The 22,445-nt window shown below is 37.4% G+C and overlaps 1 protein-coding gene across 2 annotated transcripts in view; it reads right to left on the bottom strand.

Moving 5' to 3' along the window:
• Positions 1–4,375: 4,375 nt before the first annotated feature.
• Positions 4,376–22,445, bottom strand: part of AGO3 (argonaute RISC catalytic component 3) — a 29,372-nt gene continuing 11,302 nt past the window's right edge. For both annotated transcript variants that reach the window (XM_067311539.1, XM_067311540.1), the window contains exons 3-19: positions 22,071–22,191; positions 20,776–20,984; positions 19,427–19,563; positions 16,618–16,752; positions 14,258–14,345; positions 13,963–14,110; positions 13,524–13,643; positions 12,353–12,475; positions 12,007–12,140; positions 11,341–11,525; positions 10,894–11,053; positions 9,604–9,694; positions 8,490–8,684; positions 7,986–8,120; positions 7,223–7,324; positions 5,484–5,683; positions 4,376–4,866 (exon numbers count right to left, since the gene is read on the bottom strand). In XM_067311539.1, the coding sequence (XP_067167640.1) occupies positions 4,758–4,866; positions 5,484–5,683; positions 7,223–7,324; positions 7,986–8,120; positions 8,490–8,684; positions 9,604–9,694; positions 10,894–11,053; positions 11,341–11,525; positions 12,007–12,140; positions 12,353–12,475; positions 13,524–13,643; positions 13,963–14,110; positions 14,258–14,345; positions 16,618–16,752; positions 19,427–19,563; positions 20,776–20,984; positions 22,071–22,191 (2,392 nt within the window). In that variant the 3' untranslated portion in view covers positions 4,376–4,757. The remainder of the gene's footprint in view (positions 4,867–5,483; positions 5,684–7,222; positions 7,325–7,985; positions 8,121–8,489; positions 8,685–9,603; positions 9,695–10,893; positions 11,054–11,340; positions 11,526–12,006; positions 12,141–12,352; positions 12,476–13,523; positions 13,644–13,962; positions 14,111–14,257; positions 14,346–16,617; positions 16,753–19,426; positions 19,564–20,775; positions 20,985–22,070; positions 22,192–22,445) is intronic.

Here is a 22,445-nt window from a genome sequence, read left to right as displayed (position 1 = left end):
CCTCAATTACTGTAAAGTACAAATCTTCTACTAGCAGAAAGCATCAATTAGCTCAAGCTCTAACCACTGTTTTTCAGATTTAAAAAAAGAGAGTGAATTGGCTAAAGTTTTATTTAAACACATGCCAAAACAAAAATGTTATCAATACCCAATATCAATCTAAAGTACCATCTTTGGGTAGAAAAGTAAGCCAGGAATCTTTCCCTTTGACATCCCTATGGGTTTTATTTTTGCTGGATCCAATTAACCTACTAGTGGCAGCCACAAAACTCCACAGCACTGAGACTGACAGAATGCCTGCCTGGCACGATGGAGACTACGACAGCTATTTGGAAACAACGATCTCTGAAAACTGAATTTATGGTTTCAAGGTACATAATCTGAGCTTTTGATTCCTTGGTTATAAAAAGTGCTTTGAGTAAGGTTCTAAACCCTCAGTTCACAAAACTGGGAAAATATCAAAAGTGGACAAGATATGAATAAAGTGTAAAAAAAAAAAAAAAAAAAGGCCTCAAGCTTTTGTAAGTGTAGTTTGAGCTTGGAAATTTCCATCAGAGTGAACTTCAAGACTAGTAGAAAACCAGTAGTAGTAGCTGGAATTTGTACGGAAGATGATTATCTGATATCTTATATTAAGCATTTCATAGGACAAATTCGTACTTGAAGAAAATGAAATTAGTTTAGGACCAATGGCATCTTGAAATAATTTGACTGACATACTTTCAGAAATCCATTTTCCTTCTGAAAATCATTTCTATGGCCAAACAGACTTCCAAAAGGATGCCAGAATGAACCCTATAGAAATAACTTTTGGACACATTTCACCAGATTACACATTTAACAGTAATACAGCAATCCTGAGTAAAATGGCCACAGCTGAAGTGCCCGACAAAAAAAGCTACTTACAGTGGAGTCATCAGTCATTCTGTTAGTAGATGTTGCAAGTTTAACTCCTCAAGCTCTATTTCCAAATTCGGATCTACTAGTCACTAGATCACAGGTCTAGGCAAGGCTTTCTGTTAGGTTACCAGAAGCATTGCCTCCAGTCCCAGAGAGTGGTTCCTACTTTGGCACAGTACCAGTACCGCAGCTTCAGCTTCGGGTGGTTGACACCCGAAGGGTGCTCTTTCCCCAAACTATCTCTGGGCCCCTTGTGCGTGCTCCCACCGTGGAAGCAATTAGTGGCACTTGCAGGCAAACGAAGTCTTGGTGTGGTAAACTGGTACAGTGTCTTAGGAGATAGAAACCATTTTTCTGGATAGGCATATGAACGAGGCCAATATCTCCACAAAGTAGAACTGTCAGCCTTTGCCCATGTCCCTCTTTGGGCTATATACAGACAGCTCCCAGAAAGACAGGAGGATCTGGCATGCCACTCAAGAGTTCCCAAACAGCACATAAAATTTGAGTTTTTTTTTCTTTTTTTCTTTCTTTCTTTTTTTTTTAAGGAGAGCAGGTACAAAAATAAAAGAAATCCATATACTCTGAAAATATACTGGAAACTGCCACCACAGATGAGGTACCATTTATCCCGACCCCCCACCCCCAAACTGCAAACATCAAAATATATATGTTTTTAAACAAAGGAAGAATATCTGGCTATTTAATCTCAGTTAAAATGACAGCACCCTTTGTTACACTTGATATTTCACACCATTAATTCTCTTTTGAAAAAACAAGATTCCTAACTAACCTTGATTCCTTGCTTATCTCCTCATTCCTTAGTGCAGTAATTGTCCATCTCCATTTAAATAAATATAGCAGCTACAGCATCATAAATGTGTGGCCCTCACAACGCCAGTAACTTGATATCGTAATACAAATAAGTATCGGCACTTTACGTAGATATTTGCAAAACCAAGAATAGAGATTAAAACTTCCAAATACTCTTCACATGAAAACCAGGTAAAATTACTTGTTGAGCTAGCATTTAAGTCACTTTCCCAATGAACTTTTTTTTTTCCTTCTTTAATTTTTGGTGAAAGTAGCAAGCAAAAAAGCTTCTCAAATCATAGTCACCGAGTGTGGGCAGGATGAGCAGTGTACAGTGTCTTTGAAAGGAGAGTCAAAAGACTTTAATAAAAAGGAATTTTCATCTAAATGCCAGAAATCCACAAGAAGTCTTTGTAAAATAGTTTCTTTAAAAAAATTCTCTATTTTAAAACATCAATTTTCTGTAAAAAGCCTAACCTAAACATTTTATAAACAGAACTACTAGCTAGAGTGCTTCTGAGAGAAGACTGTCAGGTCACAGACTAAGAAAAACATTTGAGAGATTTATTTGGAAATCTTCTTGCTCAAATTACTCAGTCACACCAACCTCCCTGCAGCAGTTTTATTTGAAGGTGCTGAAAGGTAAGCGCATTAAGAAGTCAAAGAACGTGGCTGGGATCTGCACTTACACCTGATGAAGATATGTAACTCCCGGGACCCCAGAGAGTTTTTCAGACATATCAGGACCTGCTGAAAGTCTCCCTCAACCACCCTCCCACCTAGTCTCTAAGGACCCCCCAAACCACTAGCAAACTGCCCACCTTTATGACTATTTCCAGTGCAATTTTAACTTTGCAAAGTTAGTCTTTTTACATTATCTTCCTTGATATTGGGAGATAAAATATGTATATACACTAACTGTTTAGTAAAGCTCTTTGAAACAGTGTTGTGAACAGCACTACATACATTTCAATGCAATATACAAATGCACAAAATACAGTACTTTGTTTTCTGGCAGAAAAATGGGGGAGATTCATGCCGGTTGAAGCAAAACGGGCTCAGATTTTAGGCTCAAAATACAGTATATTGGCAAACAGCGGATTTCATGAGAATGAGAGGAGATAAGCTACTTATACCAACCCACTGGTTTTCATGTGGAGAGCAAGTGGAGTTCAGGAGGGCTGGGATAACAGCAATGCCCATATAAACGATCTGCAGTATATATACTATGAACCAGTGCAAATAAAAACAGTCAAAAATGCAGTTCACGAGTTTACAAAGTGCAAAACTCCCCAAACCCCTCACTGAATAAATGCTCATCTCTGACATCTTAAATATTGTTTTACCTTTAAAGTGGAATGAAAAAGTCCCATTAATTTTTGTTTCACATTTCAGTGATTTAACATGTTAACTATCCCAGCCCTCTTATTTTATTTGCAAAGTGAAATGAAGTTACCAATAACTTAATTTTAAAAGGAAAGTCATATCAAAGAGGAAAAAAGCTAAAAATTTGTATTAATTCCAGACACTTTATTGATGTCAAATAGATTTAATTAAGCATGTAAAAACTTAGATTTTAATAAAAAACCCTTTCCATTTAATTCAAATATCCACCACATCGCAAAGCCAAAAATACGGCCAATTCCTTTGTTAAATCAAAACACTGCAGTAACAACAATAAAGCTTGCAGAATTCTAGAAGCATTTTTGCTATTTTTTGATTTAAAAAAGGAAAATCCAAGGTTCCTTCCAACTATAAAACTTTCCTTTCAAAATTAAGGCTTTTACTTTGTCCTTTTAAAATCATGGAGGTGTCCATTCTCCCACGATTAGTGGTACAAATACTGCTTTAGTACAGCTCAATGGACACAGTTTGCCTTTAGAACGCTTATTGCACTAAAAGATAGCAAAAACAAGTTGTCAGTTTTTAAAAAATAAACATGGTTACATTTCTAAAAAATAAAAGTTGATGTTGACCATATGTTCTGTAATAATTAAATTAAAGCATTATTATTACTCTAATAAATATAAAAGAAACAAAAGGAAGCTAAACTTCAAAAACACATACATATGAAATCACATTAAGGTGTGAGAGGCAGCAAGTAAACTAGCATTTTTCTTTTTCCAAAAAGACCTTAGCTCTAAAGTTTCAGTTCTGGTGTTTACTATATGTAATCCCATAAAACCTGGGACATCTGATCTTACATGAAGCTCCAAAATATTTTGACTTGCCAGATAGAAAATAATTGAAACTTTTGGACTAGGTAAAACAGCAGCTTTAGTAAATTCACCAGGGAGCAAGAAGAATTTGGATCGCTACTGCCTGCACATAATACCACTAGCTTCTTTGTTTGCTTTTTAAAAGGGAACTATCGGAGCTGAGGACTCCAAAATTGTGAAGAAAGACAAAGGCAGCAGTTGGCTAAACAAGGTTTAAATTACTGGATTAGTGTGCAAAACGTCTTCCCCTCCCCTCACTTTTTCTAGTTAGTGCTGTACATTCAAATGTACTTGGGTACGTTCACATTCGAATGCTGATGGCAATACTGAGACAAAGATTTCTCAGTGCAGTGGGGTAAAAGAAAAGGGTTTTTTTGCACACTTCCCTTTCCCAAACAATCATTGTGATTGTTCCTATAAAGGTTGTTTGCTTGTGGTTTTTTTTTTTTTTTTTTTTAATTACACCATCGATCTTTTTATTTTTTTTTTGCAAAGATAGTTGTGCTGCCGAGCAACTTGAGGTAAAGGCATAAGAGGGTTAAACTACGAGAGAAAAAAAAAAAAAAAGATGGCGGTGCTTCCTACAGGAGACCGCGCCAAAAAAGCAGTTGGCTGGTTTCATATTGCATAATAGTGCTGTGTTCCTCAATGAAGTAAACAATCTTCCTTGTGTCAATTTAAGGGTTAGCCTCTCGCCCCTGCACAGTGTCAACTTCAGCACGATCGGAGGCGCACCCCATAAACCAACCCCACTGGAAACATACATTGTATGTGGCTTAATTTCTCAGTTCTTCCTTTCAGTGAGTACGCTCCCATTTTATTGACTTAAGCGAAGTACATCGTGCGTAAGGTGTCTTGGTGAATTTGTACAGCCTTCGCAAGGGCCTGTGGATCTCTCCCATTGCTTTGTCCTGAAACATGGCTTCCTTCAGCACTGCAAGAAAATGAGAAAAATTGAAAAAAGCAGTGCTGTAAATTACACTAACTGAGATTAGAAGATATCTTCACATCAGGTCAACATGCAGGAGGCTAACATGACAATGTTAAGAGCGCTGGATACCAAGAAAAATCTACTGGTCTGTTCACCCAAGCAACCTCAAGACTTTTGACAAGTCCTTTTACCTTAATTGCTCAGTTTGTTCATCTATAAATAACCCTGTTACAGACATTTTGATGGCTTTAAGGTTTTAAAATACTTCTGACATAAAGCAGAGTTATATAAGTTCAAGGCACTATTAACATTTGCTTCATTCACGACTACTCTAACACCAGAAACTCAGTGCATGACTTGATCCTTCAGACCATGTCAAAGTAATAACACAGAATATTTCATTAAGCTAAACTTAATTCTTTTAGTCTGAGTTTTATTCAGTAGAATCCCCAACCCATTCTGGCCTAGTACAAGCAGCAGCAGCCAGGAGAAAGTATTTGAAGTCCAGTCTCAGAGACTGAAAAGTGAGCAGTAATTATCTATAGTAAGATGGCTTTGTGCCTGGTAAGGGAGCAGAGACCAACAGGGACCAAAATCTAAGCACCTGTATTTTCATTTACCTGTCATGTTCTTTGTCCACAAGATGGTATCGTGCTCTGAATGCTACCAGGTGAGCATAATACGCTGGTGCAGGTATAGAAACTGAACGTGTACAGCGCACGTATGTGTGGCAAAGCTGGTAAGTCAGCAGCTGAAGTTCATCTGCAGTAAAACAGTTATCATCCCACAAAACATGATAGTGTGAGGGACGGCTGGTACCCTAAGAAGAAGGGAACATTGATTCACTTATCTGGCTTTTTCACACAATCAAGTCAGATTTTTAGATTTGGAAAGGCCAGACTACCTAGTCTGAATTCCTATGAAACGGCAGCCAAAGAAGTTTCACTCTTATGTCAGAGTTATATTTAAAGATGAGCAACAAACCTACCATTCACATCCAACATTGTTACTTCAATTATCCTTTCTTGGAGGAAAAAAAAGAAAATAAAAGAAAAAAAAAGCCTTCTAGTCTAAATTTGCCTAAACCTGAGCTTCTAGATAACCCTCTATGATCGAAGTCTGCTCCCAGAATGTGTAAACTGTGATTACACCACCTCTTAACCACCCTGAATTAAAACTGTTTCTCGTTTCGACATGTTTCCCAGACAAAAAACTGTGTTGCTTTTAACTTTCCAGTTTATTAATATCCCAACTTACAAGTGTGCATACCACAAATGGTTCCAGTGTTCCAGAAGTTACCTAGAGAATACTGCACAAAAATTTACATTTTCTTGCTTCGACACAATGTCGTCTTGCTTACAGGTTCAAGAGTTATAATTGCATTATGCTGGATCAGATTCTTACATGCCACCAATGTGCCAGGGTTCCCCCTGCACTCTAACTTCCACCAGCACTGCCTTCACATTTCCTTCCAGACCATTAACAAGCATCGAATACTGAGTTTACGTCTTAGGAACTCTGAGAAGTTCTCCGTTACACGATCGACTTGTGATTACTTTGAAAGTCGCTGGTTTTGGAATAACTGAACACCCCTCTTCCCCCATCCCTTCCCCTCCCCAAGAGTGTGACATACTAGAGTAAAACCTTATAGTAGTGCAAGTAAATTAGGTCAATAGTTATCTTTCTGCCAGGCTAGAAGCCCCCCCCCCCTTTTAAAATATATATAATCTCAGTTTAGTTGAGACTTATTTGTGCAATGAATCAGAACAGGAAAAGAAAAATATGCCCAACCAGCCTCAACAGAGCTAATGACAATGTGGTCACAGGCTCACACAATAAAAACTTGAAGAGTTATTTTTTTCCATTTTTAAGCAATATCCCAATACAACTTTTGTCATTAGGTTGGCTCTCCATTGTATTGTTGGCAATACCACCACACTGCTGGATTTAATTTCCACACCCTATAATTCACCGGTCTGCATTTAGTCAGCCAATAATCAACATAGCCTTCAGTCTTTCAAATTTTTACATTTGAAAACTTGATTCAATGTTCATTTCAATATATCTATAAATCAGAAAAGTAGCAAGTTGTATTTTCAGAAATAACAAAGCTCCAAAATAAACTGACGTCTTCAAAATAAACTTCACAAAAAATTTGACTTCCCAGCAAGTTAACTTCTGGAAGTGTAACAGAAACCACCTCTTACGTAAATAATTAATACTGTTGATCCCCAAATAATCTGATGTCTCAGATAAGACACAAAATGACATTTCCCTACTAAGTAACTGTAAGCACATGCTTAAAAAAAACCCCACACATGTTCTAAATTAACATTTACTTGTAAAGAAACAATTATACCTGTATTCCAGCATGGCTACAGAGGTAAAAGTCAAACTCATATGGATGTGTAATGTCTGTATCTACAGTTGTTCCAGCCGGAATGTTGCCGCTTCGTCCAACCTACAGAGGGTTTGTTGAAAATAGTGTCAGCTAGCCACTGTTCGTACATCTCAACTGTAATTAAAACCACAACTTTCTGTTCAATATATGCAAAAGTGAAAGAACTGCCTCAGTACTGTTTGGAATGTGTCAACACAGCAGTCTAGGATGTTGTACATGGATGCTCTATGGCTCTCTACCCACCACACCACAGAATATGGCATCCACAGCACTGCAGAACTTCTACTCTTAGGAAGCCAGAAGAGCTGCACATAAATTTGTATTTAGAATTGCACGCTCCCGTTTGCATTAACTCACTCGGAAGAACAGAAATATTAAGGATTCCATCATATTGTATTTTCTTCTATTAAGATTTCTGTAGACTTGGTCCTAGACAGTTGCAAGAGCATTAACTAGTTCACTGATAAAGACTAGCATTCAAAGCACAATGTGACAAAACCAGATGGAGATTTTTTTTTAAAATGTATTTACAGTCAAAGATTTTTCTAGTTAGGGCCATATTTTATGCCCTAACTATTTTTATCAATTCAACATTTTCTCTAAATGCAAAAACAAAAAAAGCCATCAGATTGACAGAGAAATCCACGCTTATATGTTTTTCAGCAACATAAGTGCTTGACATCAAGCTTTCCACATAAGGCTACTATGAGATGATGATTACCCTTTCTGTTCTGTCAGCACAAAACAATCGTGTATGATGTCGCTTCTGCACCACAATATAGGTTATTCCAGGCTGGTAATCCTTCTCCAAACTGATGCAGGCTTCTCTAATAGCTAGCAGTTCATAATACAAAACCTACAAGAACAGAAGAGTTTAGGTTTTCCTGCCCTTATATTCTGCATGCAATGCCTAATAAATTGTTTGCAGTTAACACCATGTTCAACTCTGCTACACAGTTAGTAATCTTAGGAAATCCTGAGAAGGCCTTTTGTTTCCAAAGTTTTAAGAGCTCTTCTTTCCAGAGAAGAAAGATTATAACCTTTCTTCATGAACATGCTTAAGAAATTCCCTCCTAAAAATGTCACAACTATTTTGTGATAACTTGGCATTAATATAAGCAACTTGAGCAGTATATCTTATTCAAACATGAGAACTAGAATTATTATGTTACACACAATTATTAAGAAAAAAAGTAAAACCAAAAAACCCCACAAATGAACCAACCTGTCTAAACTGTCCTTCAGAGACTCCATCCCTATAGAAGATGATTCGTGTGGGCTTGAACCGTGTTGATTTATAGAACTGGATGAGAAGCTCTCTCACCATGGAGGCAAGATCTTGGATGATTTCCTGCCGAGGTCGCTGAACTCTCACTGTGGCACAGTACCGGCTTGGATGAGCATCCATACTACCTACAACCTTCAGGAGAATATTATATGACTAAAGGCTACAGGATCAAATCTACACAAAAATATTAAAATAACAAAAAAAATCTACTTGAAAATTGCTTTTCTGGAGAAGATGTTTGCTTTAAAACATTTACCATAAAACTTTCAAGCAGAACTTGCAGTGGGTGCAGGTTTAACAGTATTGCACTTATGGAAAGAGGCATAAACCTGCCCTGCAAGCACCCTGATACACATCTGCAGAATTTATCTGCCTTGGAGTCTTCCCCTTTCTCAGCACACTAACTCATATTCTCATAATCCAGACTCAGGCTGTCTTTTCTGTTTTCTTCAAAGTTTTGTCACCTTTTACACAGAAAAACACTTCAGTTTGCAGTTATGGAAACTGCCTCCTTGCCTTAAAGTAACTAAGGCAATGGATGCCAAATAAAATACCAAGGGGCCAACATATCAAGGCACTGTTCAAGCATCCAGCCACCGCCTTGGTCTGCTGGACTGTACAAACAAAAGGTAGGAAGCATCAAAAACATTCCTGCCAAATCCAGCTTTTAATTACATTTTCTTCCTTTAAGAAAAAAAGTAAATGTTATTATTAACACTATGAAGGTGCATTACTTCGTTTAGAATATTTTTGCAGAAGTATATTATTTAACATGACTGCCATTTTATGTTGATTTAAAAATTAAAATGCCAAGAAAAATAATCTGAAGTATCAAGTAGCATCTTTCTTTTAAGATGCATGATTTTTAATAAAGCTGGAAATCTATACAGAGAACTGGCATAAGCCCTGAAAGTTTTTTTTTTTTTTTTTTTTTAACCACAGACAAAGTCAGGGAGTTCACATAAAGTAAGTTCTCAAAGCATATATATGCGTTTTCTACTCTTAACATTTACCTAAGATGAAAAAACTATGCTGATTTAATAAAACTTACAGCAGCTATGGAAGGCTTCTTTCCATCTCCAGCAGGAGGGTGTGTGACATCTGCTCCCAAAAAGATCACTGGCTGCTGGAACACAGAAGGTCTTTAAAAAAAAAAAAAGTGAAAAAACACACTAGTAGATGGATAGTTGAAGCAAGGTTATAGCTCAATATGAGGTTTTCAGCTTTTCAGCTAAGCTACAGAGAGAAACACCTTCTTACCAGGTACTCTGACCAAACTTAAACAATGAAATTTGTGTGCAAGGTACGAACTTCTACAGTACTATAGCAGTCATTCTGAAATACACTGCTGTTTAACTGTATCATGATTCTACTAGAAAAAAGCTTAAAAGCAGCACCTTAACAGTACAGACAGTTTCTTACAGAAATTATAATTGATAACAATAGTGCTTGGAGGTCAACTAAACACCACTTAGGTGCTACATCAGCCATGCCACAAATGGCCAAGTGCAGTAGCCCACACATTCTGCCTTACAAAATAAAAACAGCAGGATGATCTCCCAACGCATTCAAAATACTCTTCCAAGTGCCATTGCTTCATGTTTAAACTTTGGTTCCAAGCTTTCAGGAAGTCTCAGGAAAGAATTTCTAAGGCTCACACTCTAGAAGTTACTCTGGATCGCTACCCTGTATTATGCACACTTCTACTCTTTCAGAGAACAGATGTGCTCTCTTAAATGCTAGAGACAATCAGAATTTCTAGTCTTCAGGACAGATAGACCTGTGCTTTTTAAGAAGTTTCCTTGTAAGAAAGATGTGAGTGCACATGGGTTGGACTGATGGAACCTTGTCAGTGTAGGTTTAAAACAGCTGGACCAAACATGAGAGCACAGAGAACAGCCATGCAAAGAACAAGTGTGAGATGAATTACCTAGCCTGTTAAAGTGAGAGAAATAAGATGCCTTCAACATACACTTTAGTAACAGCACACTGGTGTGTTAACCAAAAGTTGCATTCTTCTGTGCTGCACGCTCCTAAGCCTCCAGAGAACATCTAAACATATTAATACTTTCAATATCTGTAGAACTGCAGTTTCTCTTCAAATTTTTGATATTAACCAAACATTTGGTAAGAACATTGGCTCAAGACCTAACTCACAGGCCAACAGCTACTCAGAGCCATGCCAGAAAAACTTTTAATACTTTTCAAACCTCATATACCATACTCAGAAGGATATTTCAAACTTAAAACCTTGGCCAACTTTAAATTCTGGGTGCTAAATATCAAACTTAACCACATCTGTTAAGACAAAATCTAAATCAGTCTCCACAAAGATTCTTACCGTTGATGAGGTACAAGGATATTGTTAATTCCTCCTAGTTTAACATTTATCTTCAGGCACAGATTTGATAGGGTCTGTGGAGATGTTTTGATAACATTTTTGACTTGAACACACTGCGTGGCCATTCCCAACAGTGTATCTCCCACACGCTTCACCTCCGCTGAGGAGCAAACATTAAGATAAAATTTAAGTCCATTTGAAATTATTGCTACATTATTATGTTTTGATCTTAGCTTAAGTCAGAATAATTCAAATATACATCCAGTTCCATTAATTTTCAATTTAGCTGCACGCTCAGACCTGCTTCCCAATCATTGTAACTTCAGACAAAATATGGTTTTCTAATGTCTAAAGAATGGTCCTGAAGAATTTTCTAACATATGCTGAGCAGCAAATGCCTCACAACAACACCAGAGAGAAAAGGTACAGCCACAGCAATTCCCTTACCATATACTGGCGTTTTCCCTGGCAGGATGACAATGATGAGCTGAAGCCCTGAATAGGTGTTCTTGAGGTGCCGAAACATGGGCTCCACACTGTCCGCACCTTGTGCATATTTACAGAAACAGGGCTGCCCTTGGATCGGCATCCCTGCATCCTTGGAGATCTTGCGCAGCTGGTCTGTAAAACCCCTAAGGATAAGAAGTTTATTCAACTTTTACAGTAGCAGTCAACTTTTACACAACATCCCAAGAAGGGGACAGAAGAACAGTCTCTCTCAAATGAGGAACAGGGTTCCAAATAGCTTTTAAAGCAGCATGGAGTGTATATAGCCTTAGAACATCATAAACTAGAATTGAAAGGGGGAAAAAAAAACCAAAAAAACAAAAACAAAACCAGCCCACAAACACAAGTTTAGAGGCCTTTAGTAATCCATTCAAGATGCTAGAAGTAACTAGAAAGCAGCAACATCACAGGACCAAAACACCACAATGTATCCAAGCACAGTTTTTTGACTGTAACATCCAGCAAGAAAGCAAAGTGGCTTGGATTCTCTCTCTAGCATCGTAGAGGATTAAAGCCAGGTAAAACGTTCATTAGGAAGTCCTATATTCAAGCTTTCATTAAAATGGCTTCATTAAGAGAACAGTCCAAAACCTGAACATGCCTTACTTCAATATTTCTTCTCTGCACTGTCTCTGTGTTGCAAAACAAGCTATGGCCCACATTTTGATCTCAACACCAGTGTGAAACTGCTTCCCTCGCATGTCCCATACTCCATGGCTTGGGGTTGCCACTGTCCGATTCTGTGGAAATAAAAGAAACTGATATTCAAGTGATTGAAAAAGTAAAAGCCTACGCTATTTACAATTTCAGGATAACACAAAGCTTACAACTCAAACTCTGACTCTGTACTACAAAAGACAACAAGACTGGCTGAAGTATTCAAGTTAGTGAGAATCATCCTTCAAAATCAAAATAGAAACAAGAACCAAAAGCACAACAAAAATACCCTCACCCGTCCTCCATACTGCAACATTGGAGCTGGGAGCACACGCCCCGTCACATGGGCCATCTCATCCCGGACTTTGAACTGGAACTCTTGAACAAATGGATCTGCATCATAATTTGCACTTCTTACCTAGAGCAAGGAAAGTTTTTTCATATTACAGAAGTGTCTGATTATAATTCATATACAAGTTTAAAAGGAATGCTGCAGAAGTGTTCTCCAAAGACTCTCCTCTTCATTAACAGAGGCTCATATACAACTATTCAACACCACTAACCTATCAGAAGTGAAAAAATCTATACCATGAGATACATTGGATGAGAAATTTTTTTTTATTCCCTCAGTTACTCAAATATGATTGATTTTCCTTAACAAAAGCTTTCTGGTTAAAAAAGTATTCTGCCAAACAGCTTTAGCATGTGCAACAATGCAGATTTGAACAAGACTGGTCAACTGATTCTCTCGCTAGAAGACAGAAGAGCAATCTGTTTTGATTTCCATTCTTGATCACACTTTCAGATATAATATGGGATGTTATTATACTTCAAAAGAGTTATTAAACAAACTGCACTGAAGTTAGCATATACATGAAAATGCTCATTTGTTGTATGCTCGTTCAAGAACACCTTGTTTATTCCCAGCATAGATCCAAAAGCCCTCTCCCTTAGAGAGGAAGACACCCCAAATTATACAAATTTAACTGCTTTAATTACTGTAGAAAGAATATTGCACATTCATGTTTTCTGTATATTACAGAACTCTAACTATTAGTTCTGAGTAGTTCCATAAACTACTTGGAAGTCATTGCAAAGATCAGAACATGCAAATCTACTGCCAAGTGCTGGACTTGCACTACTACTACTTTTAAATAATAGATTTTAACTACTTTTTTAAATAGGATTTAAGTTAAGGATTAGAAGGAAGGAATGAAAAGATGCTGTTGGTCATATATGAAGTTTTTCTACAACAAAGAGGTTAGTCTGAATGTCTGATTAGAGGTTACTAATTCAGGAAGCCTACAGGAGGCTCGAGCAGAGCTACTTAAGATATTTCTTGCAAATAAAGCAGTAGCCAAGGTCCAGAAAAAGAATTGTCAGGCTGGGGTCAAGACATGAATCTTGTCTAGTCCAGTATCATTTAGTGAGGATCATCACAGTCAGTCTGAAATTAAAGAACTAACCAATCTGCTTATTTCCTCTTGTCTATCTGGAGCAGATCTTGCTGTTGCCTTTATCATAGTTGATGTCTGATTGTCTGTTAGCTTCTTGATACATCGTTGGCCAGCTACAATGTTACATACCTTTAAAGGAAAATCAGAAACGTCATACGCAATAGAAATATTTAGAAACAGATCCAAATAACTGTACATATACAATATTGTGCCATCACTATAAAAAACCTCCAGTGGGTTTAAGCAACAACATACTTTTTTCCACAAAGTTCTAAACTTTAAAGCACATTTTAAATGCAGACAGACTATCTTTAGTGAGATAAAGAACCCGTAAAGAATATGTAAATGTGCAAAACCATTTGTATTGCAAGGCGCACTACTTGTTAACACTCTGCAAAAAGATACAGCCTACCAATAACATGATGATTTATCAGAATAAGTTCATTACTTCTAAAGGCAGGTAGGTGTGTTTCTGTTCTTGTCCCACTTGTAGGCAAGGAAGATGAGGGTATTTCAGCTGGAGGTTGTATTTCTCTCTGAAATACTGTGCTACTGTTCTCTCCACAGTCTGGCCGTTTTCTAACTGTAAAGGGAAGCTGAAAGGACATATGTTTTAATCACACATGTACTGAAAGCTTAGTTGGCAAGTATCAACATTCTCAAAATGTGTAAAATATTAGGTCCTGCTACACATTCAGTGCTAAGCTATTGCACAGTTTATGCTCTGACAAATAGCATCTTACGTTTGATGACTTGCAGGCCTTCTTGTTACGTTACAAACACGGTATTTCCGTCTCATTGTTCCACAATGAGTCACTTCTACCTTCAGACCTGCATAAAAGCACCAAAAAAACCTGATGTCATAGCTACACAAAGACATTTGCACAGGAGACACAAGGTTGCTTATAACAGAACATGTTCTAATCAAGCAGCTTTGAGGATCAGAGCTCAAACAGCACAATAGCAGAAATTACTATTCTCTAAATATTTTGCTTTCATTATAATTTGATTTCTGACTGATCAGATATTTTCCTCGAAACCAAATCCTAATATATAATGATGTTCAATGACATCTGAATTTCTCATAGCAGTTTCATTTAATGGGCATGTGACTAATCTCAGATACACTGAGGGCTACTTTCACCACAGTCTTTTGTTCTCATTCTCAATGTCATATTCCTCTTACAGAGAGCAGCTCCAATGCCACTGATATTGAAAGGACAAAAGCAGATTTCTACCTTATTTTCCATTTTTTTCCTTAGTATTAGAGGCACATTCAGTCTTTAATTTTCTTTACTTTCACTGACCAAGTTTAATTTCTTTAAGTTCTGAGCAGCTGAAGATCTAGTCCAAAAGCACCCAGCTCACTCTGTCTGGCTACATGCCACAGACATTACTCTGTATCCACAGTAATAATGACAGCAATAACGGCAGCTTCAGTAACCGTTCAGTGGCTTTTTCTATTAAGTGTGCATGCACTGATTGTCTGTACTGTACATGCAGAGTAGATTCAACATCTGCCAGAAGTATTGAGCTTACAACGTAAGTGCTGCATAGCGTGGGCACACCAGTATGCCTCTTTCTGGTCCCATGAAACAAAAGGCAGTCAAAAGCAGCGCGCTGCTATCCAAGTAATTCAACCTACAGTCCACTATTAAAAGCTTTTGGGAAAGCAACTGGATGACTTTGCCCTGTTGAGGCTCATTTGGATTGTAGACCACAGACTGAATGCCCCACATCAAGTCAGGTCCTTGGGTACCAGATAGCAGATGGACCATTATTAATTTACTAGGGGCACAGGCCTCGCAAAAAAGTATTAACTGTACTTCATTGATTCCTGACAACACTAATCACAACATTAACATCAACAATATTTAGAGGATGGCAAAATCAAAAATCAGCCACCACTGGCCTGTCACAGCAGTCGGATAAAATACCGAAAACAAACCATGAAACACTGTGGCCAAACAGAAAAGGGCACTCAATACACAGATATCTGGAATCCATTCACTGCTTTGTCATTCATCTGCTGTGACACTACAGAAGGCACTTGCCTCCCACAGAGCCGCTCACAGAGACTGGAAATTCTTTAATGCAGGATTTATTTCACTATACATGATCACAATGTCCTGGCTGGAATATCTGGATACTACAATAATACAAATAAATATTGACAACAAAGGTAACCTTTCAGTATTTTCCAACTATAGTAACACAAAGTATCTGAGGCATCTGAGATCAAGAAGAGATACCTTTTCATTTTCCAGTTATCTGTCTTCCAGAACAAAGTAAAACAGATAACGGTAAAAGGGAGGCATGCAAGGACTATTACAAAGTAATTCATTAAAGGTTTTTTTTAATGACGACTATTCCACGAACACACCATTTTGTCGCTATAGCTTAGATTTATTCTTTTGCTAGCAATAGTTCAATAGACTCTAATCTTGCATCAAGTAACACAACCATTTCAGAGAAGAGCTTGGAGTTCTCTTTCAAGGCTTCTTTCTGTAAATTACACTGGAGTGAAAAGATGTGGGAAAACACAAAGCAAAATAGCATGTATAGAGTGAAACTACTCAAACCAGCAGCTTAAGCAATTCCTTTGGAATGGAATTTGGCCTTCAGCTTCAAGTCAGCAAGTGGCACTTGTTTTTCCATATGGCAATCAGTTATTGGAAGTCACTGCAATAGCATACGTTCAAAGAATCAATGATGCTAGCTTTGACATCAATGCTCATTTTGCCTCACTATTTAAACAGCAGGAGACCTAAACCACAGTACCACTACGGCTGCGTGGACACTGGCTTATAAAAGGTTAGCCACCCAGCAGGGCAACAGCCGCTTACCTCTAACCAGGCAAACACCACACATGCTCTTCTTGTCTTTAAGCCAAGGGGAAAATATCTAATTTTTCATTTTTACTTTCTGTAGAGCCACATTGTTTCATTTAAGTCTAGAACTACAAATAGCATATACTGCAGTTCTCTTGGCAGTTCTATGGCCCTTTTAATGCATGCTAACTGGGAGGCTTCCAGTTAAAATACATCCCTGAGAACTAGCTTGAATGCACTGCTTGGGACAAAACAGATACATTTCTACTCACCCTTTATCTCTTTGGTGAATTTTACCCGATGAGAATCAGTCAGAGGTCTTGGTTGTTCATCAATATTATGAATGTCAAGAACTTCACACATAAATTGAATTACAGGTTGTGCTTTGTAGAAGGCAGTGGCAGAAACTAAAGAGAAAAACATTAAGAGTAAAATAATCCAAATCCATGTTGTGAAGCAGCAGGTAAATGAATCATTTTTAAAATTCAAAGTAGCCCCCAAGCAAATGTTCTGCAGCACTTAGTTTTTCAAAACAGATTTTTGCAACAAACAAGTGTACAAAAGCCAGCGTAAGGCCCACAGTGACACATCAACCTCTAGCACAGTCATCCTGCAACTACTTTACATTTCAGGGTTTTGAAAGGGTGTTTCCACAAATAACACTTTTTCTAGAGAGCTGTAATGTCCTAAACAGACATACTCTTTCAACTCAGTACAGAGCTACAAGCAGAGACTGTATTAAGAAACATACCTCTATTGAAAAAATTTTTTTTAATATGAAAAGGTAAGGATATTAAATATGCAACATTATTGTGTCAGTTGATGATATGATCTGCTCAATTACTGAAACAATATGTGGTTAGACACACGAGCACTATTTTAATTACAACACAGATTATGTTAGAGTATGGTGGTTAGTGCAAACCTTGAACTACCAAAACATCTTTTGCCCTCCCTGCATATTAATGCTACAATCACATTAAGTGACAATATACTGTTTTTAAACAGGACAGTTGATTCATTCCATGGAATCAAGACCATAAACAGTCTGCTTGGCAAAGTTATAATCAACTGAAACAACACTTTTTAGCAAGAAATGTGAGGCAACACCAGCCATAGCTCAAATATAAGCAAACCACTCCATACCCTTAAAACTTTAAATAGCAGCAAAAATGATTATGAAATAGTTGACAAGCATTTCAATTCATTTTCCAGATCTCGCATACCAAAACCACATCTCTATACTAATACAATAAAACATTCTTCAGACACGCGTCACTCTAGCAGGCTGCCAACTTCACATGACGCACTCTGGCCAACACCTCCGGATGTTGATTACTGAATGAACACGACTAGCTGACACCCCCAAAGCCTGGCAAGGGGCCATTTGTCTCCCAGGGCAACACAAGCGATACAGAGGGAAACAGATTTTGCAGAGAACCTTGCATGCATTAAGCAATCAAAACAAAATCAGATGATGTGATCTGAATGTAATCTTTATAGCCTCAAACCAAAATAAAAAAGTGATCATCCTACAAACTGCAGTTTAAAGACAAAAAATTCTCAAGTTTCTCATCCACAGAAAGGAATGAAAAATTTCTACTACAAGAACAACAACTATGTTCTTAAAGCAGATAAGAAAAACTTGCTTTACAGAAATATTGCAGTACATCATAAATGACTGTAAATATTCCTGCCCTACTTGAAGAGTAGTTATCATTATATCTAGCATACAGATCGCAATACTAGTTAATTCCCAGACAAGGTGTTTTGTTTTGTTTTTTACATTCATTTTTCAAACAGTAAATACATCACAGTTGCTGTTTGAAAGGTAATTTTACAAAAAACAAACCCATTCAAAGTCAAATGAATATCACTATCCAGACTTTCAGCATATCAGAACACTGGACTTGCACATTTGCACTGTGTTTGCACATCTGCGGCATTTTAATTATACTCTAAGGCAGACACTACACACAGCCTGACTCAAAGAGCACGTAGCATAGTGAAAAAGGCAGGCTACTTCAGTTGGTTTTATAAAGCATTTCAAATACACAGCGAGTACAGAATGTGAATTAGAGAAAGCTTTAGGCAACACACAACTCAAACACTGACATCTTTCAATATGGGTTTTAACTGCTAAATAGACTCAGGTGAGCGCTTACAGAACTTTCTACTAACATGGAGTCTGAAACATGCACTAGCTGATCCCAAAAGCATTCATCTGGGACTTCCATAGGCGCCACAAAGCAGATGTGATTTTGCATGGGAAAGCCAGTCTCAGTTAGCTCTATTATACAAATATTTGTGATATGTTTTACAGAGTTAACATGAAAGTAACAAGCAACAACTGTGGAGCTACTTCAGTAACCAACAGCTGAATGGAGACATATCTTAAGCAATTTATCAATATTACTGTGGATGTACAAATACAGAAATAAGGTATGTAATTAAGCTATGCTATGATTTTCCTACATTTAATGTGTGTGTGGGGGGGTGTTGGTTGGTTGGTTGTTTTAATATGGCAGCTATACTTCTGCCCATCACTGACTTGATGATGAATCAAAAAAACATTAGGATTTCTAGGTCATCTTTGCCACAGAGGTCTGGTCTGAACTGGATGAACAGGAAGCCAAAGTATGCATACATATACTTCGCTATTATAGTCTCACTCTACTTTTGTCATTACAGCTGACGCAAAAGGTTGACTTTACAAGTAATGTTGTGTTTTATAAGGATATACTAAATCTTCAAACTGAGCAAAGAGATTCAAGTAATTTTCTGGTGAAAAGTAAATCTTTTGCAAATCTCTTGTATATAAAGCAATTAAAGTTTCAAAGTCTTCTTATTTTGCTAGAATTTATACCACAATACCTCAAATCACAACTCTACCTTGACAATCAGCATAGGGGATGGCTTCCCATAATTAAATCCCTCTGTTCAGAAGGCAACAGAAGTTAATACCACACAGAAGTGTATCACAAACTCAAGCATGTAATAGTAAACTGACTGAACGGCAAAGTCATTTTTATTCTCGCAGGTATGTCTTATCTTCATTCTTAGCCCTGAATTCCAACTTACCATCAATATTGAGCATCATTTTCCACATGGCAGGCCGAACAGACTGATGGAATCCAAACCAAACCTCCCTACCGCCTCCCAAGGGGTGATCATAGCCTTCTGGAGCTGAGAAAAAGGAGCGGCCCACCGGGGTATACCTATTAAAAAAGGTGACCACGTTTATGGTATTGCTTTCCAAATATAAGTTAAAAAAACTCTGTAATAAGGATTACAACACAGAACATTATTCTCTTTTGTAATTTTGGGCATCGGAGATCTGTGCATCTAGAAATAAGCTTAAACAACACATTCCAAATGCTGGTGTTCCCATTGCTGTGTTTTTAAATTTAGACAAAACATTTACTAGTTTTTGCAACTCACAACCACTTTCAGTTTTTACAACAAATCACAAACTAAATTAGTTTACCCTTTCTGATCTTTCACTTCAATAAAGTATAATCTCTATCACAGCACAGATTCTGTACAAGTGTTGTATATTACTGGACTGACCCTCAGACAGTTTTGCTTGTCTTACTAGGGGACATTTGATTACTTCTCTAATAGTCTACAGTGTATTAATTGTGGTGGAAACAAAGAACTAGAGAAACTAACGTCTCTGAGCTAGGAAACAGCTGTTCACAAACCTCTGTGCTTGCTTACATTTAGAATGGACAGACATCATACAGAGGTTATCTTCTTTCATGTTTCTTTGAGATCTGGGCTAGCTGGGGAACTCTCGCTACCATAAAATCACAAGTCATTTTCTGAGAGTCAGTTACACTCAATGAAAGACAGTGGTGCAAATCTATCTGAATGTATCAAGCCAGTAATCAAACTTTAAGAGTAATTTCCATTGAGCAAATAAAGCAAAATTAGTTTGGCCTTCTCTAATGTTTCAAGGTTCTGAGATAAGCAATAATAAACATGGTTAAAACATTTATTCAGTCTGAACTGCTTATCTAAAACATGAGACGCATACAACATTGTGGGTATATCAAAGAATTAAAAAGACAGATACTTTTAGGTAGTATCACCAAATGCATGATACTTGGCTCAACTCAAGCAGAAAACCTAAGAGCAGTGCTACAGCATCCTGCAATCCTTCAGTATTTCAATTAAGACATAGTATAAGTGCCTCCTGTTTCTTGATCTTTTCCAAAAAATGTATCAGCTACACTGGAGTTCAGAAGCCTGCAAAAATACACATTTCTATGGAATTAGCGTCATTCTCCCCAGTTCAGCTAATCAGATGTGCTGTATAAGGGGAACGCTCAATTTATTTTCTTTTCACTTGCGAAGAAATAGGAATGAAGATCTCCCAATGGGGATACTTCAGGTAAAGATAGACTGCAGGAAGACAGTGAACCTACTTCATGGAGGGTAGGTGTCGTAGCACCACATCGACAGCATGAACAGGGTTAGTGCTGATTGGTTTGTCTAGTTCCAGAGGCTCAGGCAAGGTTCTTCCTGTCAAAACTTCATGCAGCAAGTGCCAGCTCACCCGAGAAACAAACTTTATCGACACTTTGAAGGGACGATCTTTTCCTCCTTCTCCTGGTAAAGTCACATCCAAATCCACCTATTGGGGGCGGGAAGATAGAACAAGAAAATGGCTGTTTAGTCCTCGAGTCTGCTAGCCCATGTTTGTCCCATCTGTCTAATATCTGAAATCAAAGGGGTATTGAAGAACCACCATTTCTTGCATGTATTGAACTGGAAAGCTCGAAAAAGAGAAGTCTGTATATGTGAAAATGACATCAGTTCTTAGGTTCAGCACAATAGCAGGGACCAAGGTACCTGCTTTCCGAACAACATTTTCATGGTCGCTTTGTCAGCATTGCTATTAATGACAATATAACACAATTTTACTGCCCTGAACAAGAGTGAAGGAAGGGACAAAATGTGTTTTCAAGCCACTACATTTTTGGAAGCCTGTTTCGAAGCTATAACCATGCTTAGACCACTTCAGCCCCTCCACTCTAGGAGTCTATACCATTTACAGAAAAAGGTCTATTTAACAAAACCTTGTCAAAATAGTACTTTGAAAGCATGCTTTCAAGAAAATTTTCGGTTTTAACTTAAAAGAGTAAGTACAGGAAATATGAAGCAACATGTCCCAGTACCTCAAAACTCACTACTAATCTCTTAGATACCTATACAAATATATTACAGATAACTTCTGGACAAAACTTGTAGCCTGGCTCTTAAGTCTGACTGCTTACGTGCTGTTACTACTAACAATTTGGACCACATATCCTTGACATAAAATAAATTCTGTATGCTCAGGTGCTAATATGCAGAATTCTTGACCACACATACAAAAAAGTTTTAGAGAAATTGCAGTTTAATTTCTTAATAGCATTTCAAAGTAAGATAATGTATTACAGTCTGTAAAATTGATATATATATATATGTAAAATATTTAATAGATCTTGCTGTGGAAAGAGTCTATTAAATACTTCTAGGGGAGGTTCTAAATGCAAATCTTACATGCACATATACATACAGTGGGATTGACAAAAAATACATTAGAAAGACTTTATTTCAGTTCAGATACCTTAAGATATTTTCAGTTTTTCTGAATTCAGCAATATTAGACATTTGGCTTGTTTCTATTTCTTTCTAAGAAGCTGTCAAAAATACCAATTTTTTGCAATTCTCTTACCCCAGTAGTGGCCACAGGAAGTGGATTGGCTGTATAAAGGCTTCTTTTCCCATCATAAACTGGTCTACGGTCCCCAAATATTGTCACTTTAAAATGCTGCACCATTGAGTCCACCACCTCCCTAGAAAAGTTGATATTTACATTGAAAATGTTTTCAAACAAATACCATATTGGAATCAGCTGCCACATACCCTGTGTTTTGCTGAAGTAGCTTCAACAAACATATTACTCAAGTGAATTATAGAACACCCACTGATATTCCAAAAAGGTGCTTCACATACTTCAACTAAAACATCAGACAAACCCTAAAGGATAAAATCATAATCAATGCAAATGTTCAAGTACTGGAAAATATTTTAACCAAAAATTTCAGAA

This window comes from Apteryx mantelli, chromosome 27, assembly GCF_036417845.1.
Source record: "Apteryx mantelli isolate bAptMan1 chromosome 27, bAptMan1.hap1, whole genome shotgun sequence".
NCBI lineage: Eukaryota > Metazoa > Chordata > Aves > Apterygiformes > Apterygidae > Apteryx > Apteryx mantelli.
This window is presented reverse-complemented; position numbering and strand designations above follow the sequence as displayed.